This window comes from Elephantulus edwardii, unplaced genomic scaffold (genome assembly GCF_000299155.1).
Source record: "Elephantulus edwardii isolate Elephantulus edwardi_28Jun2011 unplaced genomic scaffold, EleEdw1.0 scaffold00003, whole genome shotgun sequence".
NCBI classification, from domain to species: Eukaryota; Metazoa; Chordata; class Mammalia; order Macroscelidea; family Macroscelididae; genus Elephantulus; species Elephantulus edwardii.
The window spans coordinates 21,390,985-21,415,309 of record NW_006399753.1 but is presented as its reverse complement, the minus strand read 5'-3'; the positions used below and the strand labels follow the sequence as shown (position 1 = coordinate 21,415,309).

Here is a 24,325-nt window from a genome sequence, read left to right as displayed (position 1 = left end):
TTTTATACAATCACTCATATACATTATATTTTATAAAATTAATTACCATTGCTCTATGTCTACTATCACCCTGTCTTTTCAAACTGCCACTGTTTTATCCCCTTCTACCCATTAGCCTCTGTTAAACAGTGGTTTTCCCCCTTCCCCTTTTCCTGTCCCCTTCTTTCCTTTCCCTTTGGATATGTGTGTGTATATGTGTGTGTTTTATGATATATATTTCCACTGGAGTATCATGGGTCCAATTACGGAGGCTAAGACTCCTGGTGGGACAATCATTAAGCACTCAGTTGTCAATCAAAGGTTGGCTCTTGAAACCCACTACACAGTGGGCCTATAGAAGACAGACCTGGTCATTTGCTTCCATAAAGATTACAGCCTAGAAAGCTATTTAAAAAAAAAATCAAACAAAAGCAAACCAATCCATTGTCACAGAGTCAGAAACAACTCAGAGCTGACCCTCTAGGAGCTTTCTGAGGGGGTACATCCCACGGGAGGACATCACTCGCTTGTGTCCTGCAGAGCTTCTGGTGATCCAAACCTTGATCAGCAGCACAACTTTCCACAGACCACGTTCCCAGAGCGCCCCAGAGACAAAGAGCTGTCAGGGGTGGTTCTCTCCTGCCACATGGGGCTGCAATGAGTCCAAATCCTCTCCAGAGCCCCCCGCCAGCAAGAGTCATCACGTAACTAGCTGTGCCTTCTCCAGCCATTGACACATGTGCGCACAATCTTTCTTTTTCACTAGCACCAAACACGGGATATTTTTGTCAATACCCTGGACTAACTAAAAAGAAAACTATGTAAATGATGGCTGTGTTTAAACTGTGGGCCGTATTATCTGAAGGTCCCCTTTGCGAGGGAGGAAAAGAAAGAGACTGTAGGTTGGCCGGATTGTGTTTTGTTTTGAAAGCATTTGCTTCAGCATGTCATTACAGAAACAGCAGAAAGGGCAGGCAGCACTCAGGAGAGATGGCAAGTGTCATGACGCGGCCGACCCTGGAACGCAGAGCCGGAGGGACAGCCTGGTCTGTACCACTGCTGCTACCTCTCAGGAAGCACACAGCGAGCACTCAAGGAACACATTTGCTAAGAAGTATTTGTTCATAATTGCCAAAAATTCAGGCACAAGTCTGCTTTGGGGGACACACACACACACAAACACACCCAATGATTATTCTCTGAACTTTAGATCCCAAATTATGAAAGCTAAAGCTAAAATGTTTCACTCTTGGCAACATCAGTGTCACAGTGTTCAGCTTCACAACAACCATGAGTTACTTCTATACAGCTAGTGGACAGACCAGGGCTGCTCAGTACGTGTCATATTCTAAGCAAGCCAAATCAACGCCCTCTAAGGCGATAAAAGGAGGTTAATACTTATGGCTTAGGGCTAGTAGGAAGATTTAAAAGAGACTGCATGTATGTCTAGCTGAAAAAAAAAAGTAACCAGAACTTCACAGTAGAGCTTTTATACAACTTCCATTATGTGCTACCGACTAATGTAACCTATGCATACATGGATCCCTAGGAGGAGAGCCTGCTGGGGGTTGGACTGCTAGCTCTAAGACCATGTTACCTCAGCAATTCAAATCCACCAGCAGCTCCAGCAGAGTAAGTCGAGAAATCTCTCTCCCTAAGCAACCTGCTATGAGTGGGTTCTGCTCTGACCCCAATGATACATACAAACACACACACTCTCTCATTTCTCTTCCTGCAATGCTATTTTATAGATGAGGAAACCGCAGCCCAGAGAACTTGAGTAGCTTGCTGAAGGTCACAGAGTCAGCAAGCAGCATGGCTGGAATTTGAACCACGCTCGCCTGTCCACTTAACCACCGTACTCTGCAGCCTTTTCAACTGAGATCGCATTGGAAAGCACTTTGAAAGTAGAAAGTATTTAATTACTGATAGTCATGCTTTCAAAGGAAGACATTTCCCCCTCACTAAACTAACTTCCCCATACATTGACCAACGTCTGAAAAATGCCTTTCAAAATGCATAAAACCTCTGATGGCCTAGCGGTAAGAAGCTGCACTGCAATCTCGAAGGCATGCAGTTCAAATCCACTAGCAGCTCTGTGGGGAAAGGATAGGCAACGTCCTCCTGTGCACTTAACTGCCTCTCAAAACTCACTGGATGAATGAATGGAAAACCAAAATCTCTGTAAATGTTCATTAAAATTATTAAAAGGGAAAAAAAAACTCACTGGAGGGTCGGCTGTGGGTCAGTTCTAACTCTGTGGTACACAACAACACACTGGGTCAGCAAATATTCAAAGCAAGAGGTGTGCTACTGACCACTGCTGTGGTGTGTGCCTGCCTCTCACAAGTGAGGGAGGAGAGGACATTGAAGGGAGAAGAGTCAGAAACACTGCATTTTTCCCCATTTCACAGTGTTGTCTATAGCTGCTTTTGAAACACTTGCACAAACTTGGGGACCTGATTTGGGGAAAAGTTAATTTTCTAAAAATTTAAACTTGATGGCAATGTTTTCTTATTTGTCAAACAACACAAAAATACTAAAGGATGTTGTTGTTGCAGTTCTATTGGTTTTTAGGGTTTTTTCCCCCAAGGTGAAGTATTTCTCCAAGAAAAAACTCTGAGGTTCTCCAAAGCTGGCTGGCAGTGCACAAAACACTGTCATTTACAAAATAAAGTGCAGGGGCCCTATTGTAAACTAAATATGTAAAAGAAGTGACAAGATCACTCCTGAATAATTGATGTCTAGTCTTTCCAAACACTTCTCAGGGCTTCAAAAGAGAACTGGGGGGAGTGGGGGAGGCTGGGAGAAAAATGCAGCAATGAATGAATGGAAATCCAAAATCTCTGTAAATGTTCATTGAAATTAATTTTTTAAAAAAGAAAGGGACCCCTCGAAGAAACGCCCGAGGAACTTTCAGGCTCCAAGAAAGGTTCTGCTAAACCATCGTGGGCAGCCAGTGGGCAAGAGTGGGTTCCCTCTGATGGAAAAGTTCCTACCTTGGAAACAGAAGCTTACATCATAAACATGCTTCTAATTAAGTACACTTCAACATGACAAAAACAAGAATAAACATTTATTTTACTATTATTAAAGGCCAACAACAACAACTATAAGCCATGAACCATTCTTAGTGACATTTATAGATCCGTTTTCCCAGAAATCCTACAAGGCGGCTACTGCCAAAATCATGCTCACTTGTGAGCTGGAGGGTGGATGAGAACTGAGGCACAGAAAGCAGAAATGACGTAAAACCACTTATCAAAAAAGGTCGTGGAGGCCGAGACCGGCTTTATACCCAAGCATTCATGTTGAGGTATTGGCCAAATCGTTGAGAGGTGGAGTCCCCCAGTCAGTCTAGGAGAGAAGATGATTGGCTCCTCCAGAAACCCTGTGACCTTCCAGGTGGATGGCCACCAGAGTCAGAATCAACTCAGTGAGAGTTATCACTCCTCCTCCTCCCAACTGCCACTGAGCTGGAACCAGCTCCTAGCTGTGCCTCTGGGGGGTTTTCAAGGTTGTAAATCACAGGAGAGGAGAGTGCTCCTTTTACCTTCATGGAGCTGCTGGAGTTGAAGCACCCAAAGGCACAAGCTTTGGATTAGCGGCAAAACCCACGTAGCTTACACCACCAGGGGTTAGTACCATTTCAGAGACTAAGCTCTTACCAAATCTATGTTAGCACTCTCATAACCCAGTGTTTTACAAATCAACTTACATTTTGCATTATTGCTAAACTTGGATCGGATTCTTCCTAGAGAGCCTGGCACTAAAACAACGTCATCCACGTTAGTCAGGTAATTGCTCAAAAATTCAGTTCTATCACACGTGACATCTTCCATTCCTACAGAGGTAAAAACAAAAAACAAAACAAACAAACAAAAAAAAAAACCACAATAAATAAGCAAGCAAATAAATAGAAAATACTTAACGTTAAAATCTTGTTACAGGCACTAATGAGTAAAGAGGTTTTTCAGTTCATTTTTCACAACTTCACGGGAGATGCCTTCTTTTACGAGATCCCTTGAACTTTAAACTTTCTAAGGATTCTCAACAGAACATGGGATGTGATGTCGCCATGCTGTTGGGCAAGCATCCGGAGACGGAGGATGCAGCTTCTCAATTAAGTCTCAGTCATCCAACAAGAATGACTCAAACAAAGGAAGTAACCATGCTTAGAAAGCAAAAAATAAACGTAAACTCCTTTGCAATGTCATTATGAAAAAGATTTATTTTTTACAAAAGATAATCTAATACTGTGTTAAACTCTTCCTAGCTGAGGATGGTGCAGATAGCTGAAATACACAGTCCCGTCTCTTTTATAAAATGTCATTTTTCAGCTCTTTCTCTAATATCTTCCCTTTGCAGACCAAATAATCACTAGTTCTTGCTCTGTCTCCACTGGTGGCCTTGGAAGTTACTGAGGAAACAATATGGGCAATGAGATGAGAAAGAAAAAACACCAATGGCTATCCAAATGCAAAACCAAAATAACCCTGAAAACCATTTGTGAACTATGCAATTAGTCAGAACACAAAGCTGCCAACGAGGACCCATAAAAAGGTCCATCCACAGCTGTCTAGTCAATTTCAACTCATAGAAACCTTATCGTCTAGAGTACAACTACCCAGTAAGGTTTCCAAGGACAGGGATCTTTATAGAAGCACAATATCTCATCTTTCTTTTGAGGGGGAACAGGTGGGTTCAAATTTCTGGCTTGCCGGTCAGCAGCCAAGTGTTTTAACCAGTGTGCCACCAAGGAATTTTGCTAGTATTTGAACAAATATGTCTTCTCTCTGCCATATCTGTTTTTCACCTCCTCAAAGGAAGACTGCTTTGTGGGAGTTTAAAAACAAAAGGAAAACCTTCAGATCTTAGAATCATAGAAATGGAAGCTGATCAAGGTCTTTCCTGTCATTTTTTAAATATGTTAAGTTTGCATGGATCTATGAAAAGGAGTCCTTAGAAGACCAAAAATGGTTAAACACTTGACTACAAGCAGAAGAGGAAGACCCTGGATGAGATGGATTGACACAGTGACTGTGGCAATGGGGTCAGTGTGTCTGAGAGGGTGAAGTTGGTTAGGAAAAGGCAAGGCTCAGAGCTATTGTTCAAAGGGTTGCTGTGAGTCATTATCTAACTCAAGCAGATTAACAACAACTAGCAGAAAGGTTGGTAGTTTTGACGCACCCAGAAGGCATCTCGGAAGACATCTACCTGGAAATCTACCTATACACAGTCAAAGCCCTGATAATCCTACAGTACTCAATTCTTCTCAGCACACAAGTTGGAATCAACTTGACTGCTAACAACAACATGAAGATTTAAAATATCACTCTGCAAAATCTAACGGCACAGATATACTTAAAGAGGAGAGAGATAAATGTTTCTAAAAAGGAGTATGTTTAGAAAGGACTATCTCAAGGTTTGGGAATAAACACAAGGTAAGCCAATTCTGGGAAAACTAAAATCCTCACTTTCTGGGATGCCACATTAGACACACACATCTTTGTTTCTCCAAAGTCAACTGAAATGAAGAGAAGGAAAGAGGCAAACAGCCCCCAGCATAGCACAAAGGCTATGTATTCTGCCTTTAAATTTCCAAACCCTTTGATAGAAAAAGAAATATAATAAACAGTGCGACATGACTCTTAAGAGGCAGGTACAATCAAAACTCCTTTGCTCACAATCTGAAATACCTTTATCGTAAATGGTCTTCATATAGTCATTTATATATATTGCGTTTCATTCATGTACCTTGTGCTTTTTACAATAATTCCTTTATGCTGTTTTGTTCATATACATTTTGCTTTTATAATCATTCATATCTTGTGTTTTATATGATGTGACCTCGCCAAAACCAAAAGATGCACTCATCTCAGAAGCCTGCACACTGGTACAACAGGGTTTTAATTGATGGCCTCCAAAGTAGTCTATCATATGACTCCTTGGGACCCATCTACTTTTTAAGCATTGGGCCCTCACATGTAACCAGATGTTCTCCCTATCTTTGGGCAACTTCAATAGAATCAGATAGAATCAATAGAATCAGATGTGTCACATGCTCCAAAGTCACTGTCCTGTCTGCACCTGTTTAAGTCAAACTCATGTATCTGGCTCTGAAGAATGTAAACATTCCATCCCCACAGAGGAGTAAGTTGGGTCAAGTTTAAACCTACAGCTTTCTAGAAGAATGCTTTAGTTTCTTCTAGATCAACACCTAGAATACTCTGGGGGGGGGGGCACTTTAAGGTCTGAGAACAAAGCTCAGTCTAGGGAGATTTGTCCATCATTCTTAACATAACTTCCAGTTTACAGCCAAAGAGTGAACCCTTTTCCTATTCCTTGGTCCTCCAGTAGAAGGTGGCAGCCAGCACCTCTGGGTCCATATTTTTCTATTGGATTGTTCTAGAATGCAAGAGACCTTATCTAGAGCTCAATCTCCATTCTTGTGATATGAGGATGTTCTACAAGAACCTCTGCTCCAGTTTTGTAATTCCGTTTACAGAGCTTATGATTATGTTGGGAAAGGAGCTGTGAATTTTTTTCTACTGAGAAATTAACATAGAAAAATGATGACTCAGAATCAAAACAACTGTTTCTTTACCACAACAGAGTTCTGTGGTTCCTTCAGGGGAAGGAAGCAATCTATTTTATTCGTATATTATTTCTTGGACAAGAATCTCTTGTGTCTGCCTCTTTATCATATTGTAGTTAATTTTTAGTCACATCTTTGGAGATATGTCTGGCAGAGATGTCACCTTATCACCTGAAACATCACATTCATAAGGAAAGCGGTCATCATCAGATAATTTAGCTAGAGACCTATTTTCGTACCAACCACTTTCCTGGAAAGACTATGAAGATGCAGGAAATTCCTACTTAGATAAAAATGAACCCTAGATCCTCTCAGGGCATGCTTTTGAGTCATGGTCTGCAGATTTCTTTTTCCACCCTTGAAAAAATGGAATAAGGATATAAAGAACAGAGCCTGGAGTGCTGAGAGCTAAGATGCCTTCCCCTAATCTCACCTGGAATGTTATGGATAGATCTGCTCTACCAGACAAAGAAAAGCAAAGCTTTACCATGATCTCCAACAAAGATGACATTAACACAGCGGTGCAGATTCAATTGTTTCAGTCCATCCATTAATTGCCCCACGGTCTTGTCAATTTCCCTCAGTGGATTTGTCATCTGGAAAAAGGAACAAGTTAGTCTCTAGAGCTTTCTTTTTCCTTCTCAGGTTCTCATAGGACTTCCACCCCTAGAATATTTGGGGAACAGGGAAATGCAGGTCTGGAGGCAGAGCTTTGTCTAAGGAGTTTTGCCTGCTATTCTGAGCAGAAATATGGGCTAAATAAAGGCTTTATCTTCTTTTGGGGAAATTGAAATATCTCCTCATCCACTCTCCTTAAAGATGGTTGTGTATAACAATTGAAAACAAAGATTACTAAGAAACATTCTTTTTTTTTTTTTTCAGAGAAAAGACATGGACAACGATAACAATGTTCTTGAAATAAAAGACTTTGGAGAGTAACAGAAAATCTGATGGTGTGAGCCTCTTGCCTCCTAGGTGAAATTCCCCAAGGATTTGCACCATGGCAAGAGGAGTGAAGCTACATAAATCAAAAGTCGGTGTGAGGGTGAAATGGAAAGCTTTCCCAAGAAGCTGAATTTGGTTCTCACTAACACAATACCATCCAAACAAGACTCCAAAGAACTCCCCCACCTCTCTAACAGCAGTGGGTCCTTATCTTAATAACTTAACCTGAAAGAGGAAAATAAAAATCATTGCTTCTCAAATTAGTTCAAAGGAGATTTTGAGTAAAAAGGTGTCTACAAGAGTCCCAAGTTCAATGAAGTGAACCATCGAGCTTTTTCTGAAAGGCTTCTGAGTTAGAATAATGTAGAAGGAAATTGTCATTCTCCTCTGAAAAACATTTCGAAAGTCTTACAATGTACGGAATCCACCTCTCATTTTCTTCCTTCACATGGACGTTTATAACGACATGCATACTCCCCCACTCTCACTTCTAAGGGATTCACCCTGTTCTCATCTTGAACCACGCAACGGAAAGATTCTCAGGAAAGATCTCATCAGACACGTAACCACTTGACAGTACTTGAGATGAGCTTCCACAGCCTTGCTATAAACAGGCCCATACGCCAAGGGGACAGAGGTAAGAGTCAGGATCTCACTTCCTTTTCACTCAGTCACATCACACAGTCTGTTCCATTTACGTCTTCTCAGATGCATCAAGACCTTTCCTCATAAAACTTCACACTTTTTCTCAGAGACAAGTCAATCTTTTAAATCCTGCCTCAATTAGGAAATCACAATAGAAAGGTTTTAGGACAATCTGTGCAGTATAATGTGAATGGACTAAAAGATGCAGGATTAAGTGACATTTACTTAGTTGACGAAAACCCTATTCTCCTCTAAGATCATTAGCAGGTAAAGAAGGCCCAAGGTGCACCTGTTGACCCCCGCGAGGGCTTCCCTTTATATACTCAGCAGTGGGACCCTCGGATAAGATTCAGTATCTGCTCTTTGTCATCAGCTCAGATAATCGGAAATAAGATACTGCTTCAGAACCATTTGGAGGTCTCAGCGAAAGTAACAACATACTCGTTATTCAGAATGTACAAGAAAGAATTTCTATCACTATGAGAAGAAAAAAACCACAATATATTCTAACCATTTTCTTTTCCCTGTTGTCTCTTCTACCTTTTTATCTACAATCTAATCATTAGTGTGACCTCTGAAGGGACAGACCTAAATCTTCAGTAAAATTCTGCTCTAGAGTGCGTTTAAAGATTTTCTCGACTACAACAACAACAATCTTGCTGGTTAGCAAAGAGACCCAGGGAACAAATTTTCTGGGCCAATTCTGTGAATAAAGGCATCCAAAACACCTAAACATGAGATAGTAAATATCTATTGTTTTAAAACCACAAAACAAATCACAAACTCGTTGCTGTCAAGTCAATACTAATTCACAGCAACTCTCCACAAGATTTCCCAGCCTGTAAGTGGCACTGGGAGGACATTGCCTGTCACCCTCCTGCAGAGTGACTTGTGAATTTGAACAGCCCGAGACACACAGTTTTGGGTTAATGGTAAAACTTGCTGCAATTATGTCACCAGAACTCCCTTTAAGACAAGTAATTCTAGGCAGAATAAAAGGCCCCCTGCTTTTTTTTATGTCTTGTTGAAAGTTCAGGAAGTTGTCACATTAATGTTAACCTCTGAAGTGCCAGATTCTTCCGGACTCGAAGTCAAGGATGCTGCACCAGATTTTTTTCTATAGATTTTTTTCAGTGCATTTTCAAACCAAGGGCTGAAGGAAACCATCAACTCAGGTCTGCCCGCCACAAAGCTTTGGAACAATAGATCGACTTACTTTGTCCTGACGAGTTTCGGCAGCATACTGATCCATCCTATGTAATTTCCGTCTTCTTTTCTTTGGAGGAGTAACTGGTCTTTCCTGTCTCCTCTTAGGGGTAACCTTCCTCTTAGGTCTCTTAGCCGAAGTAAGAGATGAACCATAACTACTCTCCTGTACTGGCGAATAGAGATGTCTGGACTCAGAAGTCATCTGGCCTTCTGGGTCAGATCATAAAGATCACACTATGCCAGTTGGATCGACAGAGTCTTAGTTGGAGAAACTAAGGCTCCTTAAGTGAGGAAAGAGTTGGTACAAGGGGCAGTTTAGAGAATGTTATAGGGAGAAGGCTCTTAAGTCAATCTTAATATTCTCAGCTTCTTCACTGAGAACAACATTGTTACTGAGAACGTAGTCTCTTGTTGGTAAGGAGCCTTTTGAAAGGGGCATGTTGGAAGGTGGCATGGAGAAGTGACTCCTGCATCAAGAGACTGGTCCTTATATAAGAGTGTTCTACATTTTAGAGGCTAGACATGAACCAGGAGACCAGCTCTTCATTCATTTCCAGGTGATAATGAAGTTTACATGTGAGGTTCCAATTCAGAATCCAACAAGAATCTATTCACACCACCAAATATATCAACAGTATATAAAAACTGTGTATATATATAAAACAACTGTCACTATGGTTTTTAGGTAACAGGATAACACAAGTCAAAGATAAAGTGAAATTTAAGCAATCGTCCTGAATCACAAATGTTCTCACAAATGAGGACATTCAGGGGAGAACGTCTCACTGGCCATTTAGGTCTCCAGCATAGAGAAAGTCAACAGTAAGGCATAGCCACAAGTGAGAATGTCTTCTGAAAAATTCTTTTTAAATTAGGTACAAGATCAGATCACGTCATCAAGGTATCTTCAAATTTGGCATACATGTCAAGAGTCAACTTCTATTCCATCAGAAGTCCCATTTTGAGGCAAATTGGTCATTTGGGGCTTTTAAAAATTATTATTATTCTAGGAGGCAGTCATGAGTGACACAAAAACTGAGTCAGGGGAGGTAACATTTGGGACTTCTAAATGCAGGAGAACAACAGGCCCCTGATTTGCTGCTCGTGCAAAGGTGAATTAAAGCTGCAAGCTCTGCTATCTGCCTGGCTGACTTCTCCTGACGGGGCCAGAAAGTCATGGAGATGCAGGGAGCAAGGAGTAACAATGTTAGTGTACCCAAGGAGGACAACTGCCATGCACTCACTGTTCCAAGGCAAAGCCACTGCAAAGGCACTTCCGTTTCCGTCCCATCCTCTCTTTCCGGTGGAGCAATTAAAAGACACAGCCCACAGACTCTGGGGTTGCTTTTGTTTGGTTTTAATGCTTCCAGTTTCAGGCAAATCTCCATGAGGAGAGCAGCAAAGAAAACAGGAGGGTGGTATTCCATGTCATGGTCATCAAATACATTCCACTAGCACTCAAATGGGCCCAGCAGACACCAGGCCATTTGCAAAAGACCTCAACATTCCCAAGACTTCAAAGGCGAGTCTTTCCAAGGGCAGCAGGTTAGAGGAGCAGCCGGGGGAGATTGGGTTTAGCAAGATGGTTTTCATTCAACGATTATAATGCATCCATTTCTTCCTCTGAATGTTAGCGGAGGACGAAAGCTAAGCTCTCATTGACCAGCCATACTTTAGTCTGACTTGGGAAGATTTAGCCTGAAGCTATTAAGAGGATGAGGAGATAGAGGGGCAAATGCCCCTGCTTTTCAGGAGGATACTTTGCCATTTGAAGGTAGGAACTAGCCAGCCAAAGCTCTGCCTCGAGGCCTGGAGAAGCAGCCGATCCAAGGGTCACAGAGAAAGCATAGAAGGTCAAGAAGAAAATGATGCCCATAACAAAGCAAGGCCATTTCAGAACATTCACCATTACACTAAGAAACCAGGAGCAAGGAATCATTCCTCGAAGCCATTGGTTCAAAGTTTGGTCATCTCCTTTGAGAAGAGTCTTGGGGTGGGGGTGGGGAACTGCACTCAGATATTAAATGAATAAAACAGTAAAGGCAACATCAAGATTCTTCTCACTGGAACAGACAGCAAGCATCTTGCTAAACAGAATCATTTTGATTAAAAATTAAACATAATATGCTTGTTTTATGTAAAAGGCACTATATTTTTATTTTAAAAATAACCTTTCAGCTTGCATAACCTATATATGCAACAAATTTATTATATATATATATATATATATATATGTAAACTCATCTATGACAGAAGACGGATTTTGTTGACTTGTTTTAGTTTTGGGTTTTAAATCAAATGCAAATAAAAAGGTAAACCATTTTTATGTTCTTCTGATAAAACAGGATTCCTAGAATCCAATGAGAAATAGGAAACAGTTGACATGTGAAAATATTCCTTATCTTATGAAGAACATAAGAGAAAGGGATTAGGTTACCATCACTGAAGAGCCCTGATCAAGAGTATCATACCCAATGAATGCTGAAGAAGACATTTGCTGTAATAAGTCCATTGAAAAGAACACTGCATGAACATTTCCAATTTTTCATTAGAACTGTATGGGGGAAACCCCTGTTTCTAAAATTATTAACAACTCTGGGCATAGAACCATCACTAATGCAGATTAAAGGATCTAACATCCCATTTTAGGTCTCTGATGCTCAGTAGTAAAGAAACAACAGTTAAGTCCTCTCCTCATCTTTACGCATAACACAGAGGCACTTCCAAATAGGTCACATATTTGAAATGCAAAGATAGTGCCTGGAGAAAGCTATGTTATGCAGGCATATGACTTTTATGGAAATGAGAATCAAAAGTAATATAATCTCTGTGTTATTAAAAGTCAAATATAGAACATAAAGAGAATGTATACAAATAACTTGGACACGTGCATTTACTAATCATTCTGTTTTTTACCTGGTTTGAAGAAAGAGAAAATGAATCTTTGGGAAGTATTCTAATGTAGGAGACTGAAAGTGTGAATTCCCTACTTACCAGTACTTAAAAAGGTCATTTAAGACTTTAAAAAAAAAAACTATAAAAATCTCCATGTTTGGAGTGAGGAAAATTGGAAGAATCTGCTCTGGGAAACAATGTTTTCGAATTTTGTAAATAAACTAGTATAACAACAATAATAATAGTAATAACTTTTTAAAAAAATACAGTAAACATGATGGCATGAATGGGAGGGGAAAATCTCCATGTTGCCTACTACAGCAGGCCTTCTAAGAAAGCTTCCTACGCAAGCAAATTTGAAACTTTAAACATTGCACATGGGTCTGTTTAGACGTTTTATTTTGTTTTAAACTTTCAACATTTTCATAAAATGTGGTTCTTTTGTTCATGTTAGATTAATCTCAAAGAAAGTCATGCTAAAAAAGATAACACAGCTTTTCCTTCTCTCTCTGGTTTTCTTTCCTGACAAAGGAAGATTTATGTTTCATGGATGCAGATCATTATCTCATTTTATCATTTGCGTTTCACAATCACGGCAGCGCTAGTTAAACTTCAAAGAGATAGCATTAGTGTTAAATTATTTCAATGACTTCAGACCAGCTAAGAACCATTTCATGTAGTCATTACTTTCTAGTGTTTAAAAAACTCACCATGGAACTTGTTGCTTTTCTACCATGTTTAAGCTTTCAGAAATACTTACGACTCCTTGGCATTTATAACCTTTGTTAAGATATCCTACATCCTGCTCAATTATATCTAAATGAGATGCATTTATCTGTATCTCTAACTCACTCTTGGGTCAAACACAGTGAACATAAGAAGGGTCAACAGGTTGTCACAGACCATTAGAGAATCAGAGCTTCCATCAACCAAAATATTTTAAAATTATTTCTCATCCCAAGTCAAGATTTATTATGCAGAAGTAACTGTCATCACCTATTAAGAAAGAGAGGTGAAAAACACTTTAAAATACTCAAAAGTTTATATTTGTAAGGCCAACATATGTATAAAGGATTAAGAAACTCCAGAAAGGTTTCCATCTCTACAGTAGAAAAGGACTGTCAAAACATTCTCTCTGTCTTATCTCTCTCTCTCTCATTCTGTCTTATTCTTTCTAACTTTCTCAGTATGAATTTACTCTGGATATTACCTTATAAACAGGTTGGCTTCCACTAAGATTCCACTAAGATTCATACTATTTAAAATAGATTTCTTGAACAGTGTATCTCTCTCAATTAAGAATTAGCTTCTCTGTGGGGGTTGATGAATATGTTCATACTCTTAATTGTGGCTGTAGTTTCACAGATGTAGAAATATGTCCAATGTATTAACAAATGTGCCCACTGCTTTAACACATAATTTGGTTATACTTGCTAAGACTATCTAAGGAGTCTGCTTCTGTGATGGAGTTAGCAGCCACAGAGAAAGAGAGGCAGTATCTTCCTATTAAAATTTATGGACTTGGAAACCCAATGGAGGGTCATTATGAGTCAGAACTGGCAGCGGGCATATTTTTTCTGTTTTATTTTCTTTTTGCTTTTAAGATCGCTTAGGAGCGATGTCATGTTAAGGGAGCTGAAATCAACTTGCAATGCTTTGTGCCACATGTTCTTTCTCCAAACTCCTTGGTCCTGACCTAGGATGAAAAATGCCTTTGCACCTCATGACTCAGTCATGAGATCATTTGCCATAAACACCAAATTGAGGATGTGTCCAAATATCAAATCAATTGGAAATCAAGTTCCTATAAGTGACATGGGCATGTCTGGGACTTTTACACATCTTCTTAGCCAAACCTTGTAGATACACGTAAGCGCAGAAATGCTGTACGAATCCTGAAAAGGTCAGTGGGTCAGTCAGGCAGCCTCAGAACGTGGTTTTTCCTCAAGCAGATGACAAGCTACTAACCTCAGAGCCAAAGGGTCCATATTTGTGTCCAGCGATATCCGGCTGTTCCGAATAGAAGGCATAGACCGAGGGCCTGTGAGAAAGTCAGAGTTCACATGTCTCCTGAATCATGTACGACAAAGAAAGCCAACTACCCCTGAACAACTTTTCAAAGATCACCGCCCAACCATGGTTTTCATTCAGTGGAAAACTCTTCTGCCTGTCTCTCTTTTATTCCTGTGTTTTCTCTATAATCACCCTCTTTTTCTCTGACTACTCTGCTAAGGACTTATCGTTGTTGTTGTTGTTGATTACCGTCCAGTTGAGCTCAACTCCTAGCGACTCTGTGAATAAAAGGCCTGAAGCCTTTCTAGAACTATTGACATTTATCAAATGTCACTTGTCACTACTTAAGAATTTTAAAAAATCACAAAGGAAAATATCTGGGTGTATTCAGGTCTTTCATCTTCAGGGTAAAAGAGACAGGCCAAGTGCACCTGCGACATTCAACCCCCAGCCTGAAAGGATGACCCCCACCCCCAAGGTAAAAAGTCAGTCTTAAGTTTCCCTAATCCTTGGTTCACTTCACAAAAGTTCACTGGGTTCACTTCCCTTCAACTTTGATCCATGGTGACATGACAACGATTAATAGTTGCAGTAATTGAAGTAATTAAAGCAGCTCCAATAACCAAAGCTCACTGTATCCATCTTAGGGAAATAAAGCCTAAGGCTAAGAACCATAAAACATTTAATAATACCACACCTTGGCTGCCGCTTTATTTCCCAGTCCATCTAGCTGCACACCCGATTCGACCCTAAGATGGAAAGTTACAGAAAGCAGCGGGGTGGGGGGCAGAGAGGGGAGGACGCAAGTACCTCTCGTTGTCAGGCAGGGTGAGCCACTGTAGGATGGTTAATATTCTCCGCTCGTGAGGGATGACTCTGTGGGGCCAAACCAAGCAGAGCAGACTGTTAAACCGGGTCTCCCCCAACCCCAGCAGAGGAGGGCTTGCTCTGGCACGCGGGCCCGGCGCACACGGGTTCCCACAATTTGTTTTTCACTTGGTTCTCAGCAAAAGGCCCCCTTTAGCATTTAGGCTGCCATTTCCATTTGCAGCACATTACATAGCTCAACATCTGCCACAGGGACAAGACTGGAAATTCTGATTTGGAGTCGAAATGAGGGGCCCACCGTGCTGAGCACAGCCGTCCCTGCAGGCAGAAGGAGGTGGCAGGCAGGACTCTGGGTTCAGAACTGCGGTGCTTCCGTGGGTGAGATCACGAGCTTGACCATAGACTACTCAGTATTTAATCCTCCATCTGCCGTTTGCTGGTTGTGAGAGTCTAGGCTTCTTGACCCCTGTACGCATTCATTTACTCATCAGTACAAAAGTAAAACACATTGCACAGCTCTGCTGGAGACACGAAAGAGATTAACGCAGTGTCTAATACATAGGAAGTGCTAAGAAGCTTTTCTTCCTAATTAAATGAATTAGTAATAGCACAGTTTCTAATTACCTATAGACTTTAGGAAAATTCTTTAACTTGAAACTTTAAGGTTTTTCCAATTAAAAAAAAGAGGTTAGGGAAGGTGATCTTAAAATTCTTTTCCAAATTGCTAAAAATCTATCATATAATTATGAGACTGACTATACAGGGCCACAATCTTCATCTACTAGGACTTTTGTTTAAGACTCATTCCTCTGTTGAAATATAATTACTCTAAGCCTGGCACTAACTTTAAGAGTGCTGGGTTGGCATGGCATCACCCTATGCGACACTGAGGGACATAAAGATGCTGCACAGCTGAGTGGTACCTTCGTTTCTGAAGAACTTCACGTATCCTTTCTTAACTAAGAATACAAGGCTTTTTTCTGTCTCACATCCACAACCCCTCCAACCAAAAATAGGCCTTCAAGGTATTTCATGAAGAGTCAGACTAATAGTCTAGTTCCTTTGCGGTTAGTAAAAACTGTTGCTAGAGGTTGTTAAGTTATACAGCCTTTAAGTCTTGCAGAACTAAAACAAGAGAGAAGAGAAAGACACATTTTCAGGACCATTGTAGATGGCTAGAGTTAGCAAGAGCTCAAAACAAGCATACTCTCCTCTCCTACCGCCACCACAACCTGCATGCCACCAACACCAACACCACAGATACCACAGCTGCCGTCATCAATACCATCAGTGCCAGCATCACTGCCACCATCACTGCCAATCATCCTGGACAACTCATCTCTGACTTATAGGAAACGTGTCATTCTTCACACCTACTCTATTCAGAACTACTGCACTGGCCAGAAAAATAATATTTGTAATTAGTCCTAATTGAAATATATTCAGATCCTACTAAATAAAGGTGTCCCTACACTGTAATCCCAAAGGCACACAGTTTGAATCCACCAGCTGCTACTTAGGGGAAGGATGGGAAATCTCTTCCCGTGTAATTTACTGTCTCTATAACCTGTTGGAGGGCCAGCTATATATAGCCTGGTTCTGACTCGAAAGCACTCAACAAAAACAACACAACTATAATAGGTATAGAAAAGTCAGGTTAATTGCTTATGGTATTTAATTTTTCAGTCAGAAATCCCCTATGTCAGAACAGCATACTTGTTGTGTATCCTAGAGAGGAGATTGCCCATCCTTCTTCTATAGAGCAGCTGGTAGCCTCGAACAGCATACCTTTGGGATTGCAGCACAGCTTCTTGACACTCTTTGAATCCTTTCCTAATGTACCAAGTGTAAATGCTGTGACCTTTTCCTTCATTCACTCTCATTCACTCATTCACAGAGCAAGTTCTGAATCATAGCAACCACCCTCCATTGAGCTTCTGAAGTTGTAAACTGTAATGAGAGGAGAGTACTCATCTCTACCCTGCTGGACAAGTGCAGCTTTTGGATTCTCAGCACAACTCAGCACAGACTTTGCTGCCATGAATCCACTTTGTGTCTATAGAAAAATGGAAACTTGAGTGCTAACTTCTAAATCCATAGCGAGTACAGTGTTTGGCCAGAGAGGATAATGAATAATGGACTCATCTCAGAGGCCAAAATTTCTCAGTTTAATCATGACTTCAATATATGCTTGTTACAGGGTTTTAATAAGTCCCTTGAACTTTCCACATCTCGTTAAAGTTAAGAGAATCATTGCCGTTATCACATAAGATGGTTGTGAATATTGCAAGAGACACTAACACAACAGACCTGACTCATAAAAGGCCTTGGCAAAAATGTTAACTTTGGTCCCTTGGCATCAGATTCATCTATAAAGATAACTCTTCATAAAATATTTGTTAAAGGCTTTTGTGTGACTATAAATAATGATATGAGCTCTGGTGGCCTAGTGGGTAAGGAGTTTGTACTGCCAACCCAAAGGCACATGGTTCAAATCCACCAGCTGTTCCTCCAGAGAAAGATGGGTAATCTCCTCCAGCATGATTTACAGGTTTTGAAAACCCACTGGAGGGTCAGCTGTGAGATGATTCTAACTTGAGGGCGCACAACAATAACAACTGAAGATATAAAATTATTGTTGTTAGACGCTATAGAGTTGGTTCCGATTCACAGAAAACATAAACCCTGTACAAGAAAACAGAAACCTAGCCTGATCCTATACTATCCTCACAACCTCCACTTTACTTACGTCACTGTGTCAACCCATCTAATCAAAGGTCTCCCTCTCCTTCTCTGATCCTCCACTTTTCCAAGCATGATAGGAAGATAGAAGATACTCCTGCCAAAACAACCATTATGGAGGAGCCACTGTCCCTTTCTTGGGAAGACACGGAGATGATTATCCTTTCTGGACAGGACTGGGAGGACAGCAAGAACATCAGAATAGGATCTGGAGGTTGTCAGTCCTATCACGGCATTTGGCACATCCAACCTTCTCTAGATCTTAGACTTCTCATCTCTAACGTGAGGTACTGGAAGAGCTGATCTCTCTCTAAGTTTCCTGGAAATTCTAGATTATCATTCTGAAGTAACCGGGTGGGGGCAGGGGAGGAATACAACACAAACCAAAACCAAAACCCCCCACAGCCTTTAGCCACTAACTTTTAAGATAAGAAACAAATAGTAAAACCAATCTGTCCCAGGCACGTGTGTGTTCAGAAAGAAAGGGAATCAGGGCCTGTGACAGTGGCTTTTCCATTGTTGACTGATGAAGACTTTGTCGTGAGGCCAAGCACATTGTTCCAACGTGCCACCCAGTTGACTTTTGACCCATACTAACTCCATGAGACCAAGTAGAACTGCCTTATAATGAAAGCCTTCGTTTGACAGAGCAGAACTGTCCTACCAGGTCTCCTTGGCTCTAGTCTCTATGAAAAAAGAACACAGGGGGATTTCTAGATGGAACAGCGAGAAAAGTTGAGAGACTCAATCTTTTGGTTAGTAGCCTTTTGTACTCTCAAGGCTTCTCTCATGCAAATGAAGCATAGAGGGACTGGGCAGGACGGATGGAAAAGGGCTAGATGAAATATTTCGTTTGTTAATGGGGACAAAATGCTCTCAGACATATATAGACATTGTCTGGTCAGTGTCGAAATAGAAACGTAAAGAAGAGCTCAAACACGACCTGCTGATTTTTCTGTGTACCAAGTAAGCCACTAAACATTTTCAATGCCTTCATTCATTCAATCTCAGTAATATTCTATAATATGACAACAACTTGTTTCCATTAAGTTGGAATCAACTCCAGGGGGTTTTCAGCGACAGCACATTCCAGGGGAAAAGACTGTCCATCTCTCTCCCAAGGCGTAGGTAGTAGATTCAAACTGCCTGTCTTTGGGTTGGCAGTGCAACTCCTTACACACTAGGCCACCAGCACTCCCCAGCACTACAACGCCAAATTCAAAGAAAATATGATCCTTAAAGTCTAGGCCCACAGATTTAATTTGATTATAAATTTAATTTTTTTTCAGAGTATAAGCATGTGTGGATTTCCCTGAATATACTATGTGTGACTTTTACATTAAATAACTGAAAGTATGATTGTATCTTTAAAAAATATATTATATATATATATAAGAAGCTTTTAAAAGGTAATAAAAAAGAGACAAAAAGAATCAAAATCTTTTCCCAGACACTCTGAGAAGCAGAGCAAAACTACAGACATCTTTGGAGCACACAAAAGCCACCTTCTTGTCAGTGGTTTGAAATGGGTGGAGAAAATTGCCATTCAAAACAGAACACTGTGCCTTTTCAAGGAAGCTTTGCAGTTCCAGGGGGTAAGGGTCTGAACTAAGTATTAATTATATTGTTGGCTCGTCTCCACTCTGCGAGCCAAATGTATTGCCAAGGAGAAGAAATGGCCTCTCTAAGTACCTATGACAGTCAAGGGTTAGGAAAAATATATACGTAATGCATAGACTAAACTGGTAAATCAAGAAGTCATTTTATATTGAGGGGTATCATTTCTAAAGTCCTCACAGTTTTTCTCAACTCAGAAAACCTCCTAAAATACAACAAAATCTTTTAAAAGAGGCTCCCTCATAGTCTCAAATCGTATTTCAACTTGGTTTCTTAAATTTTCAATTTCTTCAAATCTGATTTAAACAAAACAAAACACCATAAAGCTACTTTTGTTTCTGAATTTGGAGACTATAGACAATGCCATTTGGGATTAGCTTGAATCTGTGAACACTTTCAACATGCTGTTATAGAATACAGTACTTTTATACAAGTAACACACACCTTCTATGTTTGCAAACCACTCCCTCCCCCCAGGAGGTAGTTTGTAAATGTACTATGCTAACTTTTTTATACAACAATCTGAAGGCAGATTTTTGTTAAGGCATAAGTGACAAGTACAAAAACACCTCTAGGTAGTTTGGGGGGGAACAGAATGGAAAGAACATGTTAGTGGGAACAAAAGTCTCATGAAAATTGTAACAGATTCCTTTTCTTACTAAGAAGCCATAAAAATAATCAACATGTTGATACTTTCATTAGGCAAGTTGCATCTTAAGACCATTTTATGAACACTAACTATTAATTTGCCTATCATCTCCATGTGAGGAATTGCCTTATTTTCTGTTGGGAAAAATCTTAGACTTCAAAAAGCAAATGAAGTGAAAACAGAGGCCTCCCCCTCATTTTCTATCTCATCGCTCCACTCTCCAGGCCACTATATCAACTCCCCATCTGTCCACAGCCACACTCACTTTTAAAAGCTATGAACAAAAATAAAGAGAGCATGGTGTAATATGTTTATATAAAATAACAATGCAAGCCACAGCAATAAACCGAGTCTAAAATAAATATACATTCTCTAGGTGGTAAGTTACCAAAATTCCATAAAATCTAAAGGAAAAGACAGTGTTTTCCTTCCTTACACTTTTTCTAAGAAAGAATTGGAAAAAGAGTGGGGATGGAAAAGGCAAAGGAAGGGTGGTCAGGGAAGGAGGAGAAGTGAGGACTTGGGAGGAAGAAGAGGGCCTGGAAGCTTATTTTGAATCAGTAAATATTCTAAAATTCTGATTTTAAAAATGCTCTTCTATTTAACTAAAATGAAAATCAACACTAAGTAGGCACTTTATAAATTTGCAAGCATTCATGAAATAAAGAAAAAAGTGACTTACACAGACCAGAAGAAGGTCCCTGCTTTCACACCTTGTTTAGTGGCTGTAATCCACAGCTAATGAGGAAAAGACAAGAGGTTTAGAAGATGTTCTCAGTTTTGGGTCAAAGACAAAAGAGACTTTAAAATATATTAGGTCAGAGATGTTACATTTTACCCATGCCCCACCATAAATTTCACATTATTTGCAACCTTTCCCCTCTCCCTCGCCACATCTGGATATCAGAATTGCTCTTTCTATAAACGTTATTCAATATGTTTTCTGCAAAAGCTCTCAAAGGCTATGATTGTAATGATTTTTTTTGTTTCAATCATCATTCATCACAAAAGTCTCCATCTTCTGTACCTGTGTTTTCTGGTAATTGGTTTAGATGGTTCACTTATGTGGTCAACTTCTGCTGATGAAAGCCCCAGGAGTGGACCATATGTTTGTTTTATATGTAATGTCTTCAGAAGAAACCTCAATTTGGCACACAGATGCCAGCCTCTTGGATCGTAAGTGTCTTGCTCTGTTTTGTTTTAACTACACGAATGAGGAGAAAATTTAGACATACGTTTCTGAGATAAGCTGGCTAAGCCAAGTTCTTCATGAACTCTTTTGGAATATTTTATTTTCACAGCTCATACTACTGGGAGGCAAAAGACCGAATAGTCAAGAACATGGGTTTTGTACACAGTAATACGGTATCTTAAACCTTATCTCTTTCGAACCCACCAGATGCTCTGCCAGGGAAGGAGGGACAATCTCCTCCTGTACCAGTCAGATCTGATTTGACGGTACACGCACACAAAAAAATAATAATACAAAAAAAACCCCATTGTCTCTGTCCCTTACTACATACGTGGTCCTCCAAGAAATCATACAAGATGCCAGTTCCCTTTGAAATGTAGACCATACCACCTAGCATGTGGGATTAATCCAAGCTTTAATGAGTTAGTTAACACCAACAATGTTCTGAAGACAGTATCTTAGCATTTGCTAAAGACTGAGTCAATTTTCATCTTTATAGTTAAGCTGACATGAAAAATAGAGTGTTGTTGCTGTTGTTATTGTGTGCTATCAAGTCAGAGCCGAATGATAGCTGACCCTCCTGTGTGTTTTCAGAGGTAAAAAACTGCACAGGCAGTGACTGCCCATCTTTCTCCCATGGATCGATCATCTAGCAGGTTTGAACCATGTGTACCTTCGGTTTTGTAGCATGGCTCCTGACCCATTGTTGTTGTTGTTTTTACGTGCCATCGAGACAACTGCGACTCATAGTGGCCCAATGCACAACAGCTCTGAACCTATCCTAAGCCTATCTACTCTATCCTGGGTCAATCTCACTGTCTCCGACATGCCTACCCCATTGTCTACCAGGCCACACTAAAAACCACTTAGAGAGGCCAGCACGCTCACTGCACAGGAACATATGCAAAGAAACTCAATTCCCTTAGGGACCAGTGTGGAGGCCACCAGAGAATTGTGGTGAGTTTGTCATCAAACCAAAGCAAAAACTGTAGGCAGCCCTTTCCCACTTCAATTGTGCTCTGTTTAAAGGAGTAGGTTAGAGGTGGAGGCCATCCAAAAGCCTGGTCACGGCTACAGAACAGCCTGGGCCACCCAACCTGGAACGGCCCACAGACCCCGAGGTCTTGCTGCATGAGTCAATTTCAATTTCTGCTGGCCTCTTGTGATGCGGTAGAACAGCCCCTAGGGTTTTCTATATATATTCCCTACAGGAATAGATTCCCAGGTCTCTCTCTCAAAGAATGGTTGTTGTTGATGATGCTGTTGTTCCGTGCCATCGAGTCAATTACAACTCATAGCAACCCTATGAACAGCAGCTTTGAACTCTGCCCTGGGCTGAGCCAAGATCACTGTCTCTGACACACCTGTCCCCAGTGCCACAGTCTCACTGTGTCAATCCATCTTGCCCAGGAACTTCCTCTTCTGTGCTGTCCTTCCAGCCTTCCAAGCATGACCTCCTTCTCTGAGGACTAAGCCCCTCTTGGCAACATGCCCAAAGGATGTGAAACAGAGTTTCAAAATCTTGCCTCCAAGGAGCAACCCGGCTTCACCTTCTCCAGGACAGACCCGCTGGCTCTCCTGGTATCTTCAGTGCTCTTCTCTAGCACCAAAGGTGGGTTTAAACAGTCAACCTTTTGGTTAGCAGCCAACAACAGGGCTCCTTACTGATCCCTCAGGATATCCAGAGATTCACAGCACCAAGAGCCACAGCTGCTGCAACTGGTACACAGAGATGAGGCAGGAGAGCATCCAGTCCCTCTTTCAGATCCATCTAGTTTCAGGTAGCTGGCAGATTCCCCTGATATGCAAGGAATGGGGCCCTGCTGCACTCAGATCGCTTGATGTCTTCTACCCAGGTTGAGCCAACACACCCTTCTGCTTTCTAGAGGAGCTCTGACCCGAAGTGGTGCCACTACTCCAACTGCTTTCAATGTCCTGGAGTTGGTTTCCCTCTTGTTCCAGCTCCTGTCAGAAAGAAGATGAACGCCAGCTAAGTACTGGATGCCTCATGGTGTCTCAGAACCATTCCAGGCTTCAGGAGCGCCAGCTGCTTCCATTAAATGATGTATCTTTATGTTTCTTGTATTATCACAGATACTTGCTTAGTATTATATTCATATCCAAGCAATTTCCTAGAAAACCCAGTTGTTGTTGTTGTTGTTGTTTACCATCAAGTTGGAATCGACACACAGCTGACCTTCTGGTGGGTTTTCAGAGGCAGTTAAACACAGGGAGGAGACTGTCCATCCTTCTCCCGTGGAGGAGTGGTGGATTTGAACCGAGTGTCTTCAGGATTGCAACGCAGCTTCTTACTACTGGTAGTACTGAGCTATTTCCAGAGAGTGCTGAAGACTTAGTCCACAGGGTGTTGCTCCAATAATCCAAAGATAGTGCTTCTCTATTGGTTTGAATGCACCAGCAGCTCCTAGAGAGAAAGGTGGGCATGTTCCTCTCATGCAATATACAACTTCTAAATCCTGCTGGAGGGTCTGCTACTGGTCAGTTCTGACTCCACGAGCTCAAAGTTAATTCCAAGGGAATTGTACTAGGTAATATTTGGAATATAGAGAGTGGTAAGATCAATCTGGGGTTGTAAAAAGGTAATTATCCTTTTAAAAATGGAAGTGTGTATGCTCATAAGTAGCTGATGCAGTTTTTCATAAGATGACCTTGCACTTAAAAAGCAACAACCCTAAATGTTGTAGACTCCATGCTAACGTGGGCATTAATCTGGACAGCAGGATGTGCGAGGATGAATGTCACCAGATATAGCCTTTGTATTGTTGATAAAATACAAAAAGCATAGCAAAACCCCTACATGTGATTATGACAGAGCTATTCCAACCCAGAGAGTCAGGGTTCTCCTCCCGTGTGATTAACTGCCTCTGAAAGCCCACAGGAGGGTCAGCTATGGATCGATTCCAATTATACAGTAGACAGCAACAACAATAAATACTTTTCTGCACTTTCTAAAAGTTTACAATAAGAACTGCACTGAAACAGATGAGGGAGT

At 40.9% G+C, this 24,325-nt stretch overlaps 1 protein-coding gene across 3 annotated transcripts in view; it reads right to left on the bottom strand.

The window, feature by feature from the left end:
* The window catches only part of ENPP2 (ectonucleotide pyrophosphatase/phosphodiesterase 2), an 88,323-nt gene that overhangs the window by 30,979 nt on the left and 33,019 nt on the right, over positions 1-24,325 (bottom strand). For 2 of the 3 annotated variants that reach the window (XM_006879321.1, XM_006879322.1), the window contains exons 9-13: positions 20,803-20,858; positions 15,095-15,160; positions 14,240-14,312; positions 7,065-7,173; positions 3,698-3,823 (exon numbers count right to left, since the gene is read on the bottom strand). In XM_006879321.1, coding sequence (XP_006879383.1) covers positions 3,698-3,823; positions 7,065-7,173; positions 14,240-14,312; positions 15,095-15,160; positions 20,803-20,858 — 430 coding nt within the window. Of the gene's footprint in view, positions 1-3,697; positions 3,824-7,064; positions 7,174-9,383; positions 9,540-14,239; positions 14,313-15,094; positions 15,161-20,802; positions 20,859-24,325 lie in introns of all 3 variants that reach the window. The other variant, XM_006879320.1, reaches the window with a different exon arrangement.